The following is a 24,899-nucleotide window of genomic DNA, read 5'->3' as shown; positions in this document are numbered from 1 at the left end:
ATAGACTTACAGCCGGGAGTGGAAGTAAATGGGGGGGGGGGGGGGAAAGAGAGAGAGAGAGAGAGAGAAAACCAGACAACAAATCATCACTGGGGAAAAAAAAAAAAACCAAACAAACCAAACCCAGACAGCTGTAGTTTTGACAAGCATGCTTCAGAAAGAAACTCTCCAGTTTTCTGTTTATATATATATGCAAATTTTCTGTCCTTTAGTGCTGAAGCTTCCCTAATATTAACACAGGGACCCTGCGTTTGGTTGTTCAGTAGGATCAACTCCAATTCTGTTTTGGTTTCCACAAGCTGGGTCTGTACAAGAGGCAGAGAGGGCCGAGGATGGGCCCCCCCAGCTCTGAAGCCCGTGATGCCATGTGTGCAGGTATTTGCTCAGATTCCTGATAGATAACTGCACAGCAAACCCATGCATGCCTTCAGCTACTTCTAGTGTATTTTAAGAAGCACATGAAACTCTTGTGCAGGATGACTCATAGCATAGCAGTCCCATTAATGCATTTAAACATAAAACGCATATGCCATAAAGGGATATCCCAGGGCCTGCATTTCTTTCTTTCTTTTTTTTTTTTCCCCAGAAATGAAATTCTGTTAATGCCTGCAGATTGTTTCTGAGTGATTCACCACAACTCTCAAAGCACGCTATTTTATTTGGTTCCTCTTATAGGTAAAACACATGCAAGTATCTATCAGACTTTCTGTTTTACTTTTCCCTTCCTGGAAGTTTAATGATTGGAATGCTGCTGCTGGGTGAATTTAGCTGGTAGGATGCCACATGTGTGGGCTGCTTCCTACATCTGAGCACAAGGTCCAGGGCTGGGGAGAAGGGTACTCCCCCAGGTACCTTTGGGGACAGGGCAAGGATGCAGACAAAAACAAATGGGTGCAGACAAAATAGCAATGGACCTGCATATAGGTTCTCATGGGCATTAGTAGTGTGTACCTGTGTCCCCTGTAGCTCTCTCAGAACTGAGATGCAGTGTGAGCAGGAATGAAGGTGTCAGTGTCCCCACCCTCCCAAAGATCCCCTCTCTCAGTTCCTGTGTCTGATCACTGTCCCTGCTGAGAATAAGGGCCATACATCGTTGGAAGTTGCATCCTTCATCTGCCCAGCCTCCCATCCATTAAAAACCTCTAGGTCCACATCATGGGGACACTGTGGCACCTGAGCACAGTGCTCGGTCCAGGCTACTGGCAGCCAAACGGGGGATGGCACCCACTGGTCCTGAGGAGGGGAAAAAAGCACCTCTTGTCGTCCTAGCTCCCCCAAAAACACCTGGCATGTGAGGAGAGCAGAGGTACACACAGCATTGTACCTCACAGTCCTGCCACATTCTCCTGGTACCTGGGCAGCCTTTCGCATGGGGATTCCAGCAATTTCATGCTCTGTATGTGTGTCCCTGCTAACTGGAGCCCTAAAACTGGGTCTGTAGTCCCCAAAGGCCAGGAAAATATTTCCCCTGGGGCATTCATCCCAGAAGCACTGGTGGGTGCCCTCTTCTAGCTGACTATATATACTGAACTACAGTTGACTGTCTATGTGTGACTGAGACAAACCAAAGCTTAAATCTCCCAGGTCTTTGAAAAATGCATGAGGTTCTTGACAGAAGGAAACCTTTGTTGCTTCTTTAAAATGCCTGGCATGCTTTCAGGTACTCAAAGTCTTAATGCCATGGCTAAATGTATAGTAGCAATTATTACTCAAGTTAGTCTTATGTTTTGGGTACAGAACATAGGAAAAGGTCCACATTCAGACTCCCCTCCATCCCCACCAAATTAATTTCAAGAGCAGAGCAGAGAAGGGATTCCCACTTTGGCTTTTCTGGTTTTTCTAGTTTTGGCCAATCCCAAAAATGAAAAAAAAAAAAAAAGGAAAAAAAAAAGATGCCAAGGATGTTGTCTGATGATCTGCATGGCATGCTCTTTTCATTTGCTCTTTCTCAAAGGGCTGAAACTTGTCCTCCTTGCCTATCTGTGCCAGTGCTTGCATGCAGCCCTGGTGTGGTTAGGAACCAGTGCTGAGAACAGGAGGAATTCCAGGAAGAGATTTGTGAAAAACTGTTGCAACATTTCAGTGTTATAGGATTTTTGCAGAAAATGGAGCTACCACACTTGACACACTACTGGCTTTTAAGCATGCAGGCTTATCTCCTGCATTAGTCTCCTCCTGAAATCAAAAGCTGTCTTTTGGGGTCTTCCTTCTATTCCCTGCATAAGCCTTCATCATTCCATCTCCCCCTTCCCCAGGAAAGACTTTTCAGGCTCTACCTGCTTAGCATGTGTGATGAAAACTGTCATGGTAATTCCCAGTTGTGCCTGTGGTGAATTGAGCCTGAATGGCTTTACAGCCCTTCAAAATGAACCAGGGCAATGTTACACATCTCCAGTGGACAGCACTGAAAATCACTGTGGAGCACAGATCAGTGCACAATTACAGACCTAATGCTGAGATAAAACACTGACTCTGTGGATGAGTCCTGCTAACCAAGGGCAAGAAAAAATAAACTGCTGTGAGCCAGCAGAATACATGGAACCACCACTCAGATGTTCCAAAGGGACTTGGTACCTGTGAGGTGGAAAGGGATGACCTTTGGAAGTAGAGTTCAGTAGGCTTCATGCTTGGCAAAGGATAACAGTGTGCAACAGGCACCTTCCCAATACTACCAAAGTCTGAGGAGCTCTAAGTCAAAGGACATTGCAAAATCATTACAAAAAGTAGATCCTGCCTTGGAAAGGGCCAGTCAAAGCAAGCAGGACTGCTGACTGTCTCCTCACTTCCTGGAGTCCCAGCTGCTAGGCAAGGATCTGGGACTGCAGCAGAAAAAAGAGCCTGTGGGATGTGTATCACAGAATGGGCACATTCTAGCAGAGGGAAGGGTCTCAGCCAGCACAGATTTGCCAGAACTGTGGCAAGGTGAATATTGCTCTTCGTATATTTTTTCTCTTTTTTGAAACAGACAAGCAGCTTAGTGCATCTGTGAGATGAAGACTGAAAAATCCAGGATTCCTGGTGCTTGGGCATTGATCCTCCCATTCCTCTTATTTTATTTAGGGGAATTTTTGTTACATGGTTTTCAAGCATCTACCTGCCTTGCCCTCAGCCAGTGCTTACACTCACCTGAGCAGCTGCTTTTCCTTAGATGTTCAAAAAATTATCACTGTTGCTCCAGTTCTCTGACCCTTTATCTCTATAACTAGAGCAGCCAGAGGCAATGAGAATTGTGTAACCATCTCCCCACTTCCCAAGTGCTTGGGACAGGTCTGGTAACTTTGACAGTATGTCTCATGGGACACACAGAATAAATCTCTATTAGATTAGGGCACTTATAAATAAACTGGCTGCTTGCTGCAGAAAAAATGAAAAGGTCTTTATTTTAGTTACCGGATGAGAAAGGCAAGGAACACAAATATTTTGGCTAATATTTAACTATTGGTAAACGATGAAAAATTAGTATCTTTATTTTAAAAGTTATCTCAAGCCATGTAATGAAAATTAAACTACTGCCAGATTGAAAGCTGACAATTTAAAACCAGCATGTCATCTATAATCTAATGGTGTACAGAATTACCCTGCACAGATGGGGCTCAAAGAGTAGTCGTATGGCCAGGTGATAAAGAACTAAAAGTAATGTTTTTTTATAGCAGAACAGCATCTGTGATAACCCACAGCCATCCTCAGGCACTGTGGAACTTGGCGGCAGATTCACCGCTGAGATATAAAACACATGATGAGCACGTAGTGACATCAAAAAGAGTGCAATGTAATGGTGTTCAGATGTCTCCCCTCAAGCCCACACAAAAGCTGCTCTGAGGGCTGCTGTAGCTCAGAACTCTCAATGATTCCCTTTTGATAAGCCTGTTGTTATCAAATCCAAGGAGTCTTATGAGCAGCACCTCCTGACTTTGTTCCTTTGCTAGCTGAAGAGCATGAAGGCTTCTTCTGTTGCCTGAAAGACGTGTGAAGGTTCAGGTTTTAGACCTCAAATCCTGTTTTTACTTCAGAAGTCGATTGCACAAGCGGACAGTGAATGAGTGTCTCCGTTTCCCTTGCGGTCAGAGAAGATCCTATTCATACTGAGTTTACAAGCAAACACTTCCTTTGGTAAGCTTCCCATGCAATTCAATTCATGTGCGTGCTTTCAGGCTCTGTCTTTGGGTCTGGACTAACATCAGAACAAGCAAGAGAGGCAGGCTCTCTTCTCAGCCCACCACAGCCTTTTCTGCAGTGCTTTGAAATGATGAAACACACTGTGTTTTCTGCACACTGCTGCAGTCCTGTCAAGTCACTGAGATTATTCATGCATCAAGAGGCTAAGCACATACATGGGAATCTACTGGATGATGTACACCCATTCCAGAATTTTACTTGCTTAACAATCAATCTAATGTTTTTGCTCTTTATAGTTACTGGCTGGCTGGGAGCCTAGAATCTGCTGGCACCTACACACAGGATTCTCCTCTGAGCATTCTGTGACCACGTCAGGTGTTTGAAATATTATGTATTAACAATATGTACTTTATGACCAGCAAATAAATTATTATTTATGGAAGACGTGGAATTTGCCATCAGTACTAGTCTGTACCTGTAGTGAGGAGCCATCAGCTTAAGGCTTTGGCTGTAGCAACAGAAAGGAAGACCTGTCCTTGGGATATTCTTACATTTTCCATTCCAGGAAGCCCTTTTCTAAATGCACCTTCTTCACTGTACAATAAAGCACTATCCATTAGGCAAATGTTTAGTTAATGGACACAGCAGGATCCATATATGAAGATTTTTAGGGAAGGCGAGGATTAAGAGTCACTTGAAATGGCAGTGAAACTTAATAAAATTGCACAGTTCTGGCCACAGTACTAGAGCTATTCTTGAGAAAAATGTCATGAAGTACTTGTGACCACAGGTAGGTAAGACCTTTGTCATCAGCCACTCATGAGGAAACATGAGTATCCAAGAGGACATTGTCTAAAATAAGGCAGTGTGTTGGCCTTGGCTGTTGAGTCATCAGTATCACTTCCTGCAGCCCCTGCTTTTGCTCCGGGTATTTCTCAAGGGAGCACTGACTTAGTCTTTTTGATTCTCCTAGAATGAATAAGATCACATCTCCAGAGCAGTAATGATGAATATGTCCTTGATTCAGAGGAATGTGCACTCCTTTTAGCACAAGTGTGCTAAATCTTCCATGAGATGCCTGCCTGATTAGTTTTTATCTCTATTCGTCATGGCTTCACTGATTTGAAAACTTCAGACTCTCTAGTTGTAAAATGGAGAATTCACAGGAAGAATCTGTTCAAGTGAGAGACCAAGCTTAAGTGAGCAAGTGTTAATGGCTTGTGCCTCAGGGTACCACTGAAAGCTGTTGTATGTGGATCTCTCTTGCCTTTAATTCACTATTTGCCTAGACATTTCTTTAAACCTTCAAAATACTACGTGGAACTTCTCTAGCAGAGACAGATTCTCACCAGTTTTCAGTGACAGATCTGTCTCAGCTACCCTGAGGTTTGCTGCATTTGTAAAGCACACCTTACGGAAAAAAGAAAAAAAAAAAAACCCAACCACCTGACCTCTGAATTTCTTTTTAAAAATATCATTGCAAAATTTCTGACGTCAGACAGTGAGACACAAATTACCCTGTGAACTGTTAACATATGCCTGTTTACATATGATATCTTATAGCCAAAGCAGATTAAGATTTGAAGGTTTAACTGCTGTTGAGTTTCCACTATGTGAATCATACAGATCATACAGCTTATTCATCACAGGCACTTATTTTTATTCTTTAACTCTTTCAAGCTACTTCTTCCCAGAGCGGAGTTTAGGGGGAACTGGGACGCAGAGATCACAACTGCACAACAAACGCCGAACTTTGCAAATGAAAGAGCAAAGAGCTGCCATTAGCTGCAGCTACCCCAGTGAATCAGTAGTGGTTTGTATCTTGCACCAGGAGAGCTGACAGGCACAGAAACCTCCCCCAGTTGCCATGGTTAGTCTGTTCTTCCACCTAGGTAAGAGCCAGCTGCAATGGATGCTGATGGCCAGCCCTGGAATCTTTCAATTTAAGGAGGAAAATTACTTGTAAGAACCAGCAGGAGAGAACCAGACATTACAAAATCAACAGGATGGCTCAAGATCCAAGTTCAAAGAAAAAAACAAAAAACATTCATCATACTAGGATTCCTTGGTTGCTATGTTATAGTTTAAATTCAGAAATGCCAAACGTTTTGGTGAAAATTTCATTGATTTCAGTAAACACAGGCAGTTTTTTCTAGCACTTGAATCTGTACGGTGCATCACTGATTCTAATGGGACTCAAGTACTCTCACCAGCAACCCTGGGCACAAGTGAACAAGTATCTGTCTTTTTCTGGATAATATGGCCATATTTTAAAAGAGGCATCTCTGCTGGTAAAAGAAAGAAACCTACCTCTACTAAAATACACATGCCTATTCACCTCAGATGTGATTGCTATTAAAGCCAGGCAGGCCAGTGCTGCCAAAAATCAGTCCATTTCTTTCAGGTGAAACCAAGAAGGATTTCAGAACTTCACTTGCTGCTCAGGTTCTCTGATTCACTGACACTGCCTGGTTCAGGCTAGCAAAGGAGAGAAGGAAGATGATGTAGTTTGAAGCAGGAATATGAACATCCAAGAATACCTTTCCTCTTCGAGTGGCCATAAGTGACTGTTTGACTGTTTGTTCTTTTCATTTAAAGTGTTGCTTCAGATTTGTTTGGTTTTTTTTCTCCCAGCTGCATCATCTTAAGCAGGCAGTCCACCTTATTACCTGTGGATTAGCTAACAGAGGCTGAGTGCAGCACTGGGATGGGTCAAGCCTCTTTTTCACGTAGGACAACAAGGTGTAACCAAGACAGCAATCTCCCTCACAGCATTACTCACTGGAACATGAGGGCAACAAACCCTATCAGGAACTGCAGCAATCCAAGGCTATACTGGTACAAAATGCCACAGGTAGCAAACCAAACCTGCTGCCACCAGTTTGTTGATAGGAATCTGGGTATAATTTACCATTTACAATGTTATGTGTTATTGGAAGGCACACTCAGACACCAACACGAACTAAATTTGAGGTGCAACACTTGTGGCCATGGAAAATGTATGTACATCTTTGCATCTGAAAACTTGGGAGGCTGGTTATCACTAGGGATTGAATTAGATTCAAGAGGACAATCTTAATGCAGTTCTGCCAGAAACTGCAGAGCTTGTTTAACCAATGCAAGTTTCTGTTTCTGACTATTCTGCTTAGAAATGGTTCAAGAATAAATTTAACCACAAACTTAAAGATGAACCAAAAATGACATTTCCTACCCCCCCCCTTTTTTTTTTTTAATGCTGTTGTTAACATCCTCCCTTGTGGTATTTAACTGAAAAATTGTGACCCACCTTAAAAACTACAGGTTTGAGCCCTGAGGTATTTTAAAATAGACCTGATTTTACACATAAAAATACAAACAAGTACATACTGCTCAATCACCCCCCAGTCCCTTTCAGCTATTTCAGCTGGGCTTCCATGGCAGAAACACCCACACTCACTGCCGAGTTGGGAAAGGATGGACCTCGGGGGTTAGACCACATAATGAAAATTAGCCAGCCAATTCCCATGAAGTGTTTTGAACACAAAAGCCCAGTGCAAGTAATAATGGCTCAGTTCTCTTTTTCAGCTATGAAATCAGCTTGCAGATTAATATTCTTCAATTACAAAATAACAATTTTCAGCTTGAAGTGGTTTGTGCTCTTAAGTGCAATTGGGGTTAATAATGGTCTATGAAAGGAGAGCTGTTAGCAAACAGTAACCTAAAGAGAAAACCTTAGCATATGGGTACCTCAGCTACATTTTACGTTAAATGTCAGTTTGTAAATTCAGAAAAAACACATAGGGAAATACCATTTAGCCCACTAAGGATCCCAAAGCTTAAAGAAACCTGTATTTTCTGCATACATATGCCAAAAGATACTTGTCATCTGACTGCCAAGGCAGCTTCTTTTACCTATGGCTATTTCTAACTCACATATACATATGCCTTACCTGCCTGATGTGTTCAGATCAATTTAGGCAATAAATAGTGTCACAAAGTTTAGGTTCTTTTCTGGATCTGTGCCCAAAAGCATAGATATCTGAAGCTTATATAAAAAGATTAACTGTTTTTCAACCCAAGGCATATGGTTACAATATATTTGTACTATCTAAAATATAGTTATTGGAATACCTCTGTAAATAATTGTAGTCTTCTAGCCTACAATATTAAGGTAAAGCCTTCTGGGACTCCCAAATGAAAAAAGCCTGAATTAAATGCTTCTGAATTTCAAAAGAAAAGCCTAAGTCAGGGCTGAGAGTTCAAAATTATAAAAAACAAGGCCAAATCCTCAAAGCTGAGTGGTTGTTCTCTGTGGCCACAAAGAAAGTATAAGTGTGCAACATTTTCTGCATCTCCATCAATCATCTCCAAGCTTTGTGTTAAAACATGGGCATGGTCCCAAGCACTGAAAATCCTTGCTCACCGTGCCCTACTCCAACCATTCCCAGGAGTTACAGAGACAGTAACAGGACCATCTGCAACACAGAGCAAAGCACTCATTATTACATGCTGGCACGATCTGCATCTCTAATATGCTAAAGAAACTAGCACACTGAAAAGGAAGTTTAAATGCTGCAAAACATACTTTATTTACCAAATGCAAACTTAGAAATTCAGGAAGGCAGAAAAAACCCTAACAAGTTTAACTGGAATTCTTTATATTCCTGAGTTCAAAAAATGCTTTCAGTTACAGCAGAACCTTCAACTTTGGCTATAAATGAAACATTTAACAATGATTTACCTAGAATCAGCAACTTATCTCACAAGACCTCTAATAACAAATTTTCTTTGTGTCAGTAGCAATATCCAGCTCACGTGTCCAGTGTTGACCAGCTTTGTTTTTTCTGACTGTCAATCAGTCTTTTAAGTATTTCATCTTGTACAAGATCTGATCCTTTTACATCAACATGGCTACAGCCCATTTTGGGGCATCTGTTAAAAAGAAAAGAGAGACTCCATTAAATTGGAAGAATTGTATTTGTCAGAAACGGGCTTTTGCATAACAGCTGATAGCTTTTTTTTCCCCCCTCTTTCTCTCAGTTCCTTGTTACCTCTTGTCCTCTTCACCAGCTCTATGTGGGGAAAAAATAAATCTATCTCAAGTGGTGAGAATCATGAGCTGAAGGAAGGAAAGAAGGTGTACAGTGAGAGATGGAGCCTTTCACCTGTAGATCACTCTCTTGCTGCAAGCACACAAGCTGCCTTCATCAGCAATGATGTCAGCACTGCATGGACATCTTTCTGTGTTGCTTTCTCTCTCTGCAGTGCTCTAAAAACTGCAGGTAGATACTGCTTTCCTTACTGAACAGCAGTGGAGAAGTATAATCTTCACTGGCAGATAAGTAGGGAAATTATTTTCTAGGGAAACAAAAGGGAGTGAGTCTTGCCATGACTGACTGGTGAATCAGTGGACTATCTAGTTGGGGTAAAAATCAACCTGACTTTTTATGAGCTGTGAGAGCTCATAAGCTGTGAAAGAAATGGGGCCAAATTAACAGCCTCTAGATGATAATCAAATACAAAATGTCTTACAACTACTTGAAACAGCCAGATAAAGACAGCAGGATAAAAGATATTCAGGGACCAAAGGTCATTTTCCTTTGGTGGCGGCCCAAACATACACAGAAGGTATCTATAGTAAGAAGTAACGCTTTTCCTGAAATTTTTTCCTCTCTTAGAGTAACGTTTGTCTAAGGTGCTGAACTTATTGACACTCAGTACTCATAACTTTTACTCCAGATTCGTCCACAGGTTACTGTGTTTGTCATAGATCAGTCATTTAATTGCTCTGTGCCTCAGTTTTCCCATTTATCACCTTAATACAGCAATAGCTTGCCAGATTAATGAATAACAAGTGCTCAGAGAGCTTCCCACATTTCCTGTAAGCATAAAGTATTAGTATGTCCTTCCAGGCAGTGGAAAATAGTGAGCAAACCAAGAGACGTAAGAGTTGCCTCAAGGAGTGTGTGACAAGTCTGTCAGCACGGGCTGTGTGTACGTCAGCTGAAGGGCTGGCAGGCAGGCACTGCACTGCCAAGGGCACTGAAGGCATCCTGTGGATTCCAACTGGGAAGTACTTGTGAGGAAACAGCCACTCTGTGTCTGCAGAGTGAGCAACAGCTCCGATTCCAGAGTCAGGCTAGTGAGGCTCCTGCCCTGCTCTGCCAGGACACCTGCTCCCACAGGAATATCCCTGGCAGGAGCACAGCCCAGCAGCCACGCCGTGACACTGGGATAGTGAACAGGGAACTTGTGGCAATAGCTGGCCTGGCTTCCCACCACAGCAGATGATGGGTTTTCAAAGTAACTGCATTTTCATGAGAAAGTTTAAAATTACAGTAGGTTAGTCAGACTGGGCAGAGAAAACCAAGGAGTCCTTCTTAATTTAGTTACAGTGAAGCTGTGGCATTGCTGTGTGTATGCTTTTCTAGCACTGGAATAACTGCTGTAAAAATGGTAAGGCTGCCAGCTAAAAGCTCAATATTAATAACTGCCAGTGTTCAGACTGCATAAATTATTTTGGTTTGGGGATGAGGTAACTTTTAAAGCTCGGTGTTGTACCGCTGATATGATTTTTTTAACTCCGGAGTTTCTCTAGTCTTCCATTTCTTAAAAGGTAAAATGAAATTCAGTCATGTGACCCTATTTGTTTTTCAGCAGAGCTGAAATTTTTGATCCACTACAACAATATCTCCTAAACTGACATTGTTCTGATGGATTTAACAACACAGAGAAATATTTAGATAAGAACATCCTAAATTCAGTATTAGAGAAAGTATTCTTGTCATTGGGCTGTTGAGCACATGCTTTTTAGCCTTTCCCTATTCTCCAGAACACTCATTTTCCTCCAACTCAAGAGCTACTACTCAATTCCTGTTCATTTTTCCAGCCAAGTTTCTGTCCATCCATGTTGCTGGTTTTGTTGTTATTCCCAGTTATTCCCATTCCAGATTTTTCCCTAGATTTTGTAACACAAGCAAGGTACTTCCGTCTAGTTCTTCCAGGTGTCTTGACACTGAGATAGTGGCTGGGCATCCCAACTGATGCTTGGTTTTATAGCAGTGCTTTCCTGTAGCAGGGAAGGAGCATGGAATAAAAACTCCAGCTCCGCCTTTGTAACCCTCATGGAGGACTGTGTAGAGCCTAACAGAAATGCCAGAGCAACAGATGGAGGAAATAAGCTGCCTGTGGCATTATCTTCAGGGAAATCAGGCTGCTGGTCCCTAACCTGGTTCCTGAACAAACTGCACATTTATTAAGAAATCCACAACTGGTAAGTTTCCATGAAGTCATCAGCCCCAAAGCAGGAGGGTCTAGCATAAATGGTGTAAAAACAGAGGTGAAATCAATGATGAGATGATATGTCCTCTCAACTTGCTCCAAAAAGCATTAGTGTTCAAGCCTCTTCTTTTTCTACTTTTTTTCTGTTTTTTTCTTAAAATCATTATCATTTTTAAATTTATTGTGGAGAATTTGAGGTTTAAAAATTCATCTGTTAAATCTTTTCATTCAAAAATACACCCCCTGTGGAAAAGTGATAGACTATTTTGATGATATAAGGAAAGAATTATTTAACTGCATCATGGTAGGAATTGCACTGCACTATCTGATCTCATTCTTACATTCTATTCTACAAAATGTTGTGGTTTAATATTCCTCACTTTAACACTCAGTGTTTTTAATATTTCTGAGCTGTATTGGAATATAACTGCAAAAGAAGGTGCATGGAGGAATTTTTTTTTTTTACTTCAAGGCTTGCTACATAAGCAGTGGGAAAAAATCAGCAACTAAATTTTAGGAAACTGAGGTCTCTCTTTGTTGGTCATGGCTATATGAAATCTCTTTACTTCTGTTGTGCAGCTACAAGTAGCTGTAACTTCCCCACGCAGTTCCTGAATGCTTCCTTACACATTGTTTTCATTAAAAAGAAAAGCACCTTCACATGTCTAGTACTAATGAGGAGGCTGTGACTTGGGCAGATGCTGAAGTTTTACTTCCTGCAGCCTTTCCAATCTAAATACATTTCCTAGAACAAGTGGAGTAAAATTCCACTTACACAGCAAAGCAAATAGCTTTTCCACACATTCTTTTTAGCTTACCGGACTTTTTTCTTTTTCTGCTTTTGAGTTTGGATCATTTCTAGAATGGCATCTTCTTCATAAATATGTCCACAGACCTTGTTCCGCACCGGCCTCTTCATTGTCACCTGTAATCAGTAAGGATTGATTTAAAGGAACTGATACTGCCCATGAAAATGCTTCTTCTGAGATTTTATGTGAAACAGCAGGAAGTGTGTTTGCCACTCATATGTGGCATTCCAGTCAAATTACGGGATGAGGTCCTGCTTGGTGAACTACATTCCTGCTTATATGGGTTTTCTTCCCAAGCAGTATTGCTCTTTTCTGAAAATGCTTAAAATTTATAATATTGTTGTTATATATAATGTTGTTTAACAGGTACTGCAGATTTGTAATAAACAAACCAATGAAGAATATGAAATAACTATTTCCCTGTCAATTACTGTAGCAGTGATACATACCTGTGTAATGGGACAAATAAAGTTCATCTGACTCCGAGTCACAGCTATATCTTCATCAATTTGTTCAATGGTGTCATTACCATGATCTGATTTATGAGAAAGTAGAATGGGAAAAAGAGAAAAAAATTGTTTCTTATTTAATGTAGATTGCAAATACTTAAAATAAGCTAATAAAATCCAACATTTGCCAAGCACTATCTCACAGTGATATCTAAAATACCACAGCATGTTTCTGCACCACTCCATGAACAAGACACTGCAAAAAATACTGTACTAGAATGTATTTTAGAAAATGTGGATTTTTATATTGTAACCACTTTGTGTGTGTGTGTGTGTGTGTGTGTGTGTGTGGCTATTTACAGGCAATGCCAGAGAGAAAGGCTGGGAAGGAGAGCAGGCTGGCCTGAAGATATGCAAAACCTTTGGTATTCACTATTCAAGTTCACCAAAACCCAGTAACACACAGATGAGTCCCAAGAACCTAACAAAAGATGAGGTGGAGCAGATCTGGCAGTCCTACCCTCAATATCAGTTTGTATTTGAGTGTCATAAATGTCAGTAATGTCACTGCTGTATAGCCTGTACATATTGTACACACTTTAAAAGGAATTTGTACTGTTTATCATAATGCATCATTTATAAAGTGATGATGTTGTATTTTGATAAGACCATAATTAGTGAAAAACAAAAGCCAAAAAGTGTCATGGTCAACAGAAATGTTATTGAAGTAACCTTAAAGAGGAGGGGCAGAACGAAATTTCTGACAATTCCCAGAAAACACCCAGTGGCCCAATGCCAGGGAATGAAGGTCAGACAAATGAGAATAAATCCATCTAGAGCTGGAGGAGCTGCAGGTCCCCACCTTTACCAGAAGAAGAAAGCAAGATATAAGCAACTCTGTGCACCCAGGGGCACACCAACTAGTGTTCCATGTGGAAGTTAGTAGCCAAAGTCAAAAGATGAGACAGACACGGGAGCAGCTAAGGAAGACACAAACACGTATATATATATTTATATGTTTAGAGAGAGAGCTAAGTATAGCCTTAATGAATTGCATACATGTTGTTTTATCTTCTAGCTCTCCTCTGTTATTGTAAATCTAGGCTTTTAGTTGAATGCATTTGTTTATCTTTGAATCTTATCTGGTAATAACAGCAAACTTAACACCTGCCATAGCTTTCCATTCCTTTGGGGTAGTTCTGCAATGCCTTTGCAGAGGCAGAGAAGGGCCCTGGGGTGCAGTCCTCAAGGTGTCCCAAGCAAAGAGAACGTTTTTCTTTCTGGCTGCAAGAGCTGCACCCCAAGGGAGGAGTGAGAAACACAAGTGAACACAGAGAGTTTAGAATTACTTCATGTTACAATGCCTCAGCCTGGGTTCCCTGTGCTGCTGTTGCACACTATCAGCCAATCTTTGCCTCCCTGGTATTCAGTCTTCCACATCTATTAAGGACCAGTGTTTCCTAACTTATGGTCAGTCCTGCATGCCTGTGTGATACCATCACCTTCCGGATGATACCAGCAGACATCACCTGTGGAGCAACCAAAACCTCTCACACCCAGCCTAGGCTGAGCTCGCTGCCCTGTGAGCCAGCACAGCTCTGGCTGGGGGACTCCTGGCATTGATGCTGCAGCCATTGCTCCACCACAGCACCTCTTGGTATGCCAGGCCTATTTCCAGACCTTCCTCCTTAACAGAGCTTGCCTTTCTTTCCATTTCAATATTCCAAGCGTTTAGGAATGTTTCTGACCCAGGTGCTCTAACCCCAAGTATTGGGGTTGGAACTAAATGAGCTTTAAGGTCCCTTCCAACCCAAACCATCTTATGATTCTGCTCCTGTGAATACCACAGGAATACTCAGGCATGCATCAAGGACATTTCTGTGTCTGCTACTAAGGTCTCATGCAATCAAGAGGGTGTGGATTCTAGAGGAAAAGGAGCTCAAATGCCCAATGTCAATCATAATTTCAAGGCTTTACTCTCCAAGAATATTAACATACCTTCATCAGACACTGACCACCTAACAAACACGTGCAAATAAGAAGGAAAAAGTGGGCACAATTTAACTATAAATGCCAAAACTGCAATGGTATGGACACCAGAAATGCACTTGTGTTAGTTACCAATTTTCAGAAAAAAACTCTGTGACATATTATTCTTAAATTGCTCATATATATGGTTTATTCTATCATAAGCACATAGTATTTGAAGAAAGCACAACTTTTGCACAACTTTGGGAAAAAGGGGTTTTTTAAATAAAGCTTTTGAAATACCACACAATGGGTGAAGATAGGTGAAGAATGTCCCACTAAGACAGCAAGGCTAAGCAATATTGGAGTTATTGGCAGGTGGCAGCTTTGGCGTGGACTGTTTTACTTCAATATCATAATGATTTTTTTTCTACAAGGAATGCCAACAAAGAACAAGAGATTCAGACTGTCCTTAAATTCATGTATCTGCAAATTTTTACATACTGCAGCTCGAATCTTTCCTGTGGAAAACATCACATTTTTCTATGTTGTACTTTGTTTCAACCCATGAACTTGGCATGTAATTCCAATGTACCAGGGCATCACATCAGTCAGTGGCATTAAAAAGCATCAGTAATAGCAAGATCTAGGACAGGGGGTTGTTTACAAAATATGATTTTTAAAAAAGAAGTCAATAAGTAGGTGCCAAGCAAGGTGGGTGAATTTTTAAAATATGGGGCTTGTGCCTGTGACTTTACTCCTAAAACCCAGCACTATAAGATAGGCATGCAAGTGGCTTTTTTTGGAAGAGTATTCACCTGTGGAGCACTTCCTGACTTTGCTGAAGAGTCACCACTTCCCTCATCACTTCTATGTATGCTTACTTAGGTACCCACACAAGAATTTAGGAGACTATAGTGAAGCATCCAAGTTCAAAAATAAGAGCTCAAGCTTGTGTACTGGTGCTTGAGCCTCCCCTGAAGGCCTCAGGTCTCTAAATTATGTGAGCTAAATCCCAGGCTGGGGTAACTTTTTCCCATACTGGCTTTGGAGGTGATTCAGATGCCTCATATTTAATGGTTGAAATTTCATGAGTTGAGACCTAATCCTTGTAGGTGGGGTATATTAATCTTCTTGGATTCAAACTGTCCTCTTGCTGCAATCTTATCTTAAACACTTCAGGTTGCACTTCATTTGCAAAGATTTTGTATACAGCCTATGAGAATGGGGCCCTGGCTTCAAGAGGTGATCACAGCCCAAATAAATCATTATTTAAAATATTTCCTTTTCATAAGCAGCTAATATTTTTAAAAACAAATATGCAAGACTGGGATGATGCAAGTAATACCTCAAGCATGTCAATAGCAAATTACCATAAATCAGATAAACCACCCACAGATTTGTTGTTATTGCTTGACGTTCTACATTACAGGAGAAGAAAGGAAAATAACTTTTTTCAGTGACAGTAAATTTTGCAGACATTACACAAGACACACACACACATCCTAAGCTGGTCAGAAAGATGCTCTAAACTGTAGATCTATATCTGTAGCCTCATATTGGAAGATGTTTTCATTAAGGTCAAAGGGATTTTTTTTTACCAAATGAAATTTATGAAAATTTAGAGGATCTAAATTGCAAGTCTGACTAATCTACAGAAAGAAATAAAAACACTGGATCATACATATTTCAGCTAAGTCAGGTTATATTCTTATAAAATTGAGTTTTCCTTGCAAATTAAAACCAGATGCAGAAAACACTAAGTTACTGTTCCCAAAATTCAGATGTTGCCTTAAGTAACAGAAGTGCATACATCTATTTTGGTAGTCTGAGAGATCACATATTAAGTACCTTAACAGTTCCTAGTTTTCCATTCCAGCCAACTGAAACATGTTATGAGTATTAGTAACACATTTTCTATCTCACTATCTCAGCAATGATGTTTACAGCTGTTGTAATAAAACTGCATTCTTATAAAGGTATCTATTTTTGGTAACACATCATAATGAATTTTGCAACTGCCAACTTCTTTTTACTTATTCAATTTTAATTAAAAGCTGGTATTAATTTATATCTCTATCACTTTCATCTCTTGATAATATTGTGACTAACATGCCTTTGCTCAGTTTTTACTTACTCTGCTGAGAGAGACTCAGAACTTTTAAGCCAACTTTTAAAAATAGGAAAACCATAGTGCAGAGACATTAACTGCTGGATTGTGAATTATACTAAGCATAGATAATATACATGTTAAAAAAACATGAGAGGAAAAATCCTCTCCACTGTCATTGTTATTTCTGTGACCAAGAGACTGCTGTCTGCTCACTGCTCCCAGCATCAGCAACACCCTCTGCCCAATTTCTGTTTCTCTAACCTGGTTCTCAGTGAGTACATGTTGCAATGTAAACTCAATTGATTTCTTTCCTTTTGTGCTGGGCTGTTCTGCCTTCTCACCTGCCACAGGCAGACACTAATCCTGAGAATCAAAGGGTAACGTTAAGCATGTGGGATTGAGTCTTTGTAAGCCTGAGCCACCAGACAGACAAGGTCTTGGCTCCCAAGAGGGTCTATTGTACTGCTGACTCCATAGAAATAACAGCAACTCATCCAGGCTGGGAAAAATCCTATCTCTGAGAGCTCCAAGAAAAACATGAATGTTATGAGGACAAGTCAGATGCCAAGTGTTCCTGCCAGCAGGGCACAGAAAATAATGAAAGGTGGGGGAGGAGAAGGACATTGTCACATCCAAGAGTTGTGCTCTAGGAGTCAGAAGACATCTGAGGTGAGGAAAGGCCAGGGCCAAGTCTAAAGGAAGGACCTGACACTGCTGAGAACACCAGGTAATGCCTGAAAGTGAGTCAGCATGCCCATCACTGCTCTGAGTTTGGGATAGCCTTCAGTCCAGAGAAGCAGAACAGAACAACTGTCCAGTGTCCGTCCCTAGGGATGGAGCTGCAGTAAGTGCTGTAGGAGTGAAAGAAGAGGGGAAGCAGAGAGTAATATCTTCATGGCAAACTCTCCAGTCTCTAGCAATTTGTGGCCAAGGACTTCCTGAGTCAGAGGTAATATCTTCATACTTAATAGGCCCTGGAGTTTTCCTTCAATGAATTTGTCTAAACTTGGAGAGGGGAATTTCGTCCTGGACCTTTCAGCTTGATTAGAGACAGTTATCTTTGCTAGAAAGGTTAGCAACAGTTTAATTTTCCTTGAAAATTACTGCAGAGGCTGCAGGTTACAGTTTAATTTGATTTTTAAGAGGGAAAATAAGGTGTGCAAGCTGCAGCTGCAGTCAAACAGTTCAAAGGCTTTGTGCTTTTTGCCAGAGGCATGCGATAGTTTAATTTGCCAACCAAGCCAAAGTAGGCTTTGCATTGAAGTACATTACAATTTGATTACTTGCTGGTGTTGCAATACAAAGTTGATCTAAGGAAGGTGGCCTCTAACATGTTGCTCCAGATTGCAATTGCAAATTTACTTGCTCCTGCCCAGGCCAAGCAACTTACTGGTAATTTACTGCCAAGTGCTTTGTATGTGCCCTGTTTGACAGATACTTGTGTAAAAAGCACATAGAGGTGCATCTGGTCAATCAAAAATAAAATGACAATCCTGTAAATATAAGCCATTCTTATTTTCCTGGACTGTGACATACAAATTAGATTAATGTATTAGCAAATTTTTAGTTCCTTTACATAATAGCGAGGAAGGAAAGGATCTTGCACTAAACATCAATCCTCTAAAAACTCCTTTAATGCCATCAAATTTAGAGCACTTGTATATTTTACAGTATTTTGTCCCACTAAGCTACAGGTCTTTTAAAATACACTATTCTAAACGGAAATACTGTTCCTATTTTACCCATTCACTACTGGGTAGAGCTGCTTGATGGCAGTTTTCCAGAATGGCCTTTAAATAAAGAGAAGCTGAGGTTTAAAGGAAATGTTATTGACAACTCTTACAGAATTAATGTAAGTGAAGGAGATTGAAAGACACTTGCAGCGAGATACAATTTGCTGTTTAACATATTAGTAATAAAATGTGACTACAAATCCTAGGGAAAGAAAAACCAACAAGAACCCCAGAAGACCCTGTGAAATCTCCAACTCGCACACTAATCAAAGTGAGAAGAGACCAACTTTGCCTTTAGATTTTGGGAAATCCAGACTGTTCCCACTGAAATTCAGTGGAAACTTTGTCTGTAGAACAGAAAGGACATCTTTGATTACAAACCACACGACTCAAACAATTTGGTAGGCAAACAGAGAGGCAGCTTTCTTGCTCCTTCTGTTATTGCAAAAAAACCATGAGAAATCCACACTTCAAAGTCCTCAGATGACATTTTAAACTGCAGTTTCCTCATTGCTGCTGCTTGGACTCAATCTGAAGAAGCTGCTGGGGGAGATGAAGATTACCTAAAAAGATGTCATGAAGGCTCATCAGTAAGCTCAGAGGAGGTACTGTTTCTGGAAAACCAAAGGTGGTCATATTTTTCCATCTTAACTACCGTCACCCATGATGACATATAAACTTAAGAAACAGGTTAAGTACCAGAGACTTGCTGAAAATAAACCAAACTGATAAACACTGCTTAAATGACCAGGAAACTCTAGGTCTACATGAATGCGAGCCAGGCATGTGACAATGGAGCACAAGTATGAAGGATGCCACAGTATGAGCAAAAGATGAAAACTGGAATATCTTATGAGGAAAAATATATATCAGACACAAACTACTAAACTGTAAATATATGTGAAGAACCTTTTTATTACTTGGGCTTTCTCCTGCTCTTCAGAAGGAAAAAGGCTGAGCAATCACTGCTTCATGCAGTATAATTTATAAAGGCAATTGCCATGCTTAGAGAGCATAATTTCATGTATCAGAGATGAGAAGAATCTCACACACATTTAAAAAATGAAGAAATTCACTCCAGGCACATGAAAGAAAAAGTTGCAAAAGATGCAACCAGGAAAAAAAAAAAAGCCTACCATTTCATTAGAAGATGAACCACTTTCCATTACTAACATTGTGGTCAGAATCTGGAATGTCACTGATGCAATGCTAACCATCAAATGCCATGAACATGTAGGGCTTGCCTACACAGGGAAGTTGTTGCAAAATAAGCGAGGGTGTGAATACAGAATGCATTAACTACTTGGCACTAACTCAGTGTGTGGACACTCCTATTCTGCACTAGGAGTGCCTTTTGGCTGTTTAGCCTAATCCACTTCCACACTGGACTTGAGGAAGGCACTGTTAATCCTGGGCTGGAGTAGTGAGAGGACAGCTGTTGGTATTGACAGCGGAGGGGAGGCCCATCCATTTTTGCAGAAGTCCCTATCAGTCCCTGGATGGTTTACTCTGTAAATTGAACTCATATTTGCTCAGAACAGTCCATTGCAAGTATTCTCTACAAGCAGAAATCATGTCTATGACAATTGTCAACAAAAGGTAACATTGTGTATCTTGTAACCCCTGTGGCTGGGAGTCACTTTGCCTATTTCACTATGTAATTTGTGCATTCTTGTAGACATTCTCTTCTAAAAAGGTGAACTGGTGAGAGCTTTTCAGGTGGAACAAGCTTCTGCTAGAATATGCTCCTGAACAGAACTGTTCCAGGATAACAGACAGAAAATGAAAAGAGCAGTGATGGGGCAGCAGACCAGGCAGCAGTGGTCCCTGGCAGTCCACCCAACAGGCTGCTATGGAACCGGTGAGCAGAAAACCCCCCAGTCACACCAAATGACCATAACCCTAGAAAATTATCACTCAGATTACCATTTCAATCTGTCTCTTCACATTCTCCTCACAAGACTTTTTGACAAAGACTTCACTAGTTTCCTATTCTAAACAGCTCTCTGAAAACACCTTAGAATAATGTGCCCTTGTGCCAGGAGAGTTGTGAATACAGACACATGGAGTTTGTCACGTGTTGGGGGCACAGGTAGGAATATTTATAAGCTATACCATGAGAGGGATGAAGGTCTAATCCCTGAAGACTAACCTGTTGATTTTGTGATTGGCAGAAATGACACAGGCTCAGCAGCTCTGAAACTGCAGAGAAAGCACAGGAAAGAGCAATCTGTCACCTTTGAGAATGGGCAGATTTATAATACAGAAAACCAGCTCCACTACCCCTTTCACCCAAAGAAAGGAGGGGAGAACAGATGTGCTTCTCTTTACCAGAAGACTGATGTAAAATATTGTTCTTGAATAAAGACATGAGAACAAATAAGAAAATGTGAAAAGAAAATGGTGGGAACAAAATACCCCTTCTTCCACCCCCTAAATGTTGAAGCACTTGAAAGAAATTTTTAGGTGCTATATTTTATTTTAAAATTAGTCTTAATGAAGACAGCATTTGCAATTTTCTTCTTAGTGATGCATTTCAATACTTAACAATGCTTTATAAAATTCTTACCTACTTTCAGAATGAGTTTATTTAATTTTAAAATGTAACATCAAATGAATATAATGCAATGTGCAGTGAAGCACTACATATATCCACATAACCTTTTGAGCTTTATTATTAGGATGTATAAAAAGGGAAGTTGTGTTAATTTCCCAAGTTTTTTAATGGAAATATTTTTTTCTGTATTTTGCATATAAACTTTACCATTGCAGTTGTTCTGAATTGTGCAGCTTTGCACTGCCTGGAACACATCTGGGATAGCCTGTTACTGCTTCAGACACTGGCTGGGTACTTGCTTGGGACTGCATCTCTTGCTCTGCTCCTGCCTTGGTTACCAGCCCACAGTCCTGACAATCTCCTTAGAAGAGGAATTTTTCTTAAGCAACAAATCATTTGTAGAAGTACTAACACCCTTCTGCTTCTCTTGAACACAAAGCACTCCAGAAAGAGGTCAATTATACGATTGTGACCATTTCATTGGTGGAAAACTGAGGCACAGGGCAGGAACACATCCAGAACCATCAGCACCCTGTATGTTCGGACCATTGCCTTTCCCATCAGACCACATTGTCTTACCCCCAAGTAACTAAGGCTACAAATGATTTCCAAATACATTCTTAGTGAATGCATCAGTTCCACACTAAAAGCAAAAAATACAACACAGAAAAAAAACCAGTATGTTCTAGTAATTGCACAATATCTGGTTGTTTATTCTAAGAACACCAACACTTGCACTGGAGAACACATAATTTTCCTGTAAGTCATATTTATAAAATAATACATCTTTGCTAAGCTACATGAAAACAAAGAAAAATAATAATTCATATCAAAACAAAATAAGAAATAAAACAGATTTGTTGTTTGGAGGGGTTTTAAGAGGGACTTACAGCAATTGGCCATTGCTCCACCATAAAACTGCATGGTTTTCATTTAGATTAAAGCAGGGTGGCATATTGCCTGTGTGTGTGTATGCAGACATTCTGCATTAGCAGATCTTCACTGCAATAACCCTCAGTAAAATGTTCCCTAAAAGGAAAAAAAAATCTTCCTAATCCCAGTATATAGAGCGTCCTCCAAAACAATGTCATGGTGGCCTTGTGCAGCCAAACATAATGTTGTCATTGGTTTGAGATGATTTTTCTCAACCTGTCCTGTGACGTAAGATTAGGCTTCTTGAGTGGCAGTCAGTAGAAAAAAGTCTAATGCTAGAGCCCTGAGCTATAAATACTCATGGATTATAACTGCAGAAGCCTAGTAGCTTCTGATGGTAATTAGTAGTTAATTTTAAGTCTGATTGATATTTATTTTAAATTCCTTTCTGCAGATTCTCATGTGCCAGGAGTGTAACTGGCAGAGTGCACCTTCTTTAATGCCACATGCATCAGAAAACTCTTCTCATTCTATCACCGTTATTTATATCACAAAACGTGCACTTCTGACTTCACCTTGACATTTTGCATGGTGCAGAGAACAATCTGGAAATTACTGCGCTTTATGGCAAAGATGCTGGGATGACTGTGAGGGGCTTAACTAAGGTCCAGCACTAGGCAGTCTTTTAAACCCTCAAGATCTCTCTATGCCTACACTTTCTTCTCCAAATCAGCTTTAATAGGGGAGTGAATTGGGACAGAGAAAGGACAGCCTCAGCACAGATGCACACAGCAGCAGAAACAAGAATGGCAGAGCAGGACAAGCAGAACAAGGGAATCTAATGTTGAATTGATGGGACAGCAGTTGCAGTGTCACTGGTGCTTTGTAACAGGGATAACAAGCACACAGCTAAATCACAGGGCATCCTGCACAGTCTTCATCTTTCTAGCAAAGGAGTTAACATTACACTCATTATTTTAGTCTTATTACCAGAATGGAATAGCATTATAGTTTACCTCTTAAGAACTATTAACTTTTCTTGCACTATTTGGTTGGCACTTCAGCCCTTGTAGAAACACACACATGATGCTGAGGAAGATTGAGGGTTTATATCTCAAAATAAACAGTTTAATATAAGTGAAACAATCAAACTGCACTAATTACAGAAGGAGACCAAAACTGAATACAAAAGAGCTACTCCAAGGAATCACTTTTTTGTCAGGGCTTCTTTCACATCAGAAATCAGGCAGATTGTAGCCTTACAACCCAGAATTTAGGTTAGCTCAGTGTTACTGGGACTTTCTGGTTTGTAAAGGTAATTTAAGATTCCTCTTTTTCTACACATTTGGATAGAGACAGTAAAAATATGGGGAGCTGGGTTCAGTAACTGGAAGGAATGGAAAACTTTTAAGGACTAAATCAATATATTAAGGGCGATCAGAAGAAAGCTGGAGAGAGACTTTTACCAGGGCCTGCAGCAACAGGACAAGGAGCAGAGCTTTTAAACTGCAAGAGGACAGATTAGATTGGGTGTGAGGAAGACATTCTTTACTGTGAGTGTGGTGACACACTGGAACAGAAGAAGCTGTGAACGCCCCATGCCTGAAAGTGTTGGATAGGTCTTTGAGCAGCCTGATTTTGCAGACTATGTCCATGAGAGAAGGGCTGGTACTAGACAAACTCTAAAGGTCTCTTAAGCCCAAACCATGTACAGTATTTCCCTGATTCCAATGTTTTATTTACAGATACCAGTTCTGCCAGATAACAGTTCTTTGAAATCAAATACCACCATGGCATGGCATGCATGCCAACAAGGGAACATGTAACATAATTTAGAACATTATTTGTTAGATCAAGAAAATAAAAGACACCTTTAGTAAAGACCAAAAAGAGAGTCTCTCCTTTAAAAAATGGAACAACAGAAAATTCTAGTCACAGACAAATGGCACAGTTAAGCTCTCCCCAGGGCAAAACACACTCAGCTTTAACTGAAAAACAGCCAAGATCATACACTTCCTAGAGGTGTCCTGCTAGATTTTTCACTGCACAGCTAATCAAGGTACAGCATCCCATTTCATGTAAAGGAAAACATAAAGTATCAAAAGGACTCTTCAGAGAGCACATACTTGAATAATAACTATTTCTAGCCAGGGAGTACAGGGGAATCTGGAAAACAGCAGCAAGTGCATGCTGGTTTTGTAAACATAGGAAATGATCACTTCCAAACTTTCAGCTGCTTGAAGTGCTGGCCACCCATATATGACAAACCTAGCAGGGAAGAGTCACCGTATTAGTGACACCCACAGGTATGTGGAAAGGGCAGTCATTGAGCAGTAAGCAGAGTTCCTTGGGAAGTGACAGTCTTTGCAATCACACATTCCTGGGTTACTACATTTGGCCTCTGGCTTGTATAGCACAGAGCTTGAAACCAGGAGCTCGATTATCACTGACAATGCTGATCTGGAATTTCAGGAATGGGTTGTAGTGGGTCCCAGGAAGCAAACAGCACTTATGAAGTGTAGAAGCACTCTATGCCTTTGCCAACAGAGAATGTTATGTTGCTCTGAGATGTTGCAAGAACATGAAAGCAGTGTGGGAAAAGTGCAAACAGAGCTGGTGCAGTAGGAACTACAAACAGAATCACATCATTAACCAGAGAGGCAGGAAGGTGTATGGAAATTCACACCACTCAGTGCCTGAAAATTTTCTTCAGCAAATTATTGAACAATTGGACTGTAAGCAGCTAAAGGATAACGAGGTAGTAGGAGACAGTCAATAAGTTTATTGACAAATCAAATCATGCCAAACCGACCTAACCGGCTGCTCTCATAGATCAGCTGTCCCTGCTGGACGAGAGAAGTCAGCTAACCTACATATCCTGATCTTAAATACAGCTTTTAGTGTTTTCCACATGACAGCCTCCCAAGTAAACTAAAGAAATCAGTATAGATCTTCACCCAGATCCAAGAAGCAACACAATAATTAGGCTTTCTTCTGATTACAGTTTCTTTCTTTGCTAAA

At 40.6% G+C, this 24,899-nt stretch overlaps 1 protein-coding gene across 1 annotated transcript in view; it reads right to left on the bottom strand.

Annotated features, from left to right (window-relative positions):
• Positions 1 to 8,835: 8,835 nt before the first annotated feature.
• NSMCE2 (NSE2 (MMS21) homolog, SMC5-SMC6 complex SUMO ligase) overlaps positions 8,836 to 24,899 on the bottom strand; it is a 127,092-nt gene continuing 111,028 nt past the window's right edge. Inside the window, exons 5-7 of the mRNA XM_038162782.1 lie at positions 12,635 to 12,720; positions 12,195 to 12,301; positions 8,836 to 9,027 (exon numbers count right to left, since the gene is read on the bottom strand). Coding sequence (XP_038018710.1) covers positions 8,907 to 9,027; positions 12,195 to 12,301; positions 12,635 to 12,720 — 314 coding nt within the window. The 3' untranslated portion in view covers positions 8,836 to 8,906. The remainder of the gene's footprint in view (positions 9,028 to 12,194; positions 12,302 to 12,634; positions 12,721 to 24,899) is intronic.

This window comes from Motacilla alba, chromosome 2, assembly GCF_015832195.1.
Source record: "Motacilla alba alba isolate MOTALB_02 chromosome 2, Motacilla_alba_V1.0_pri, whole genome shotgun sequence".
NCBI lineage: Eukaryota > Metazoa > Chordata > Aves > Passeriformes > Motacillidae > Motacilla > Motacilla alba.
This window is presented reverse-complemented; position numbering and strand designations above follow the sequence as displayed.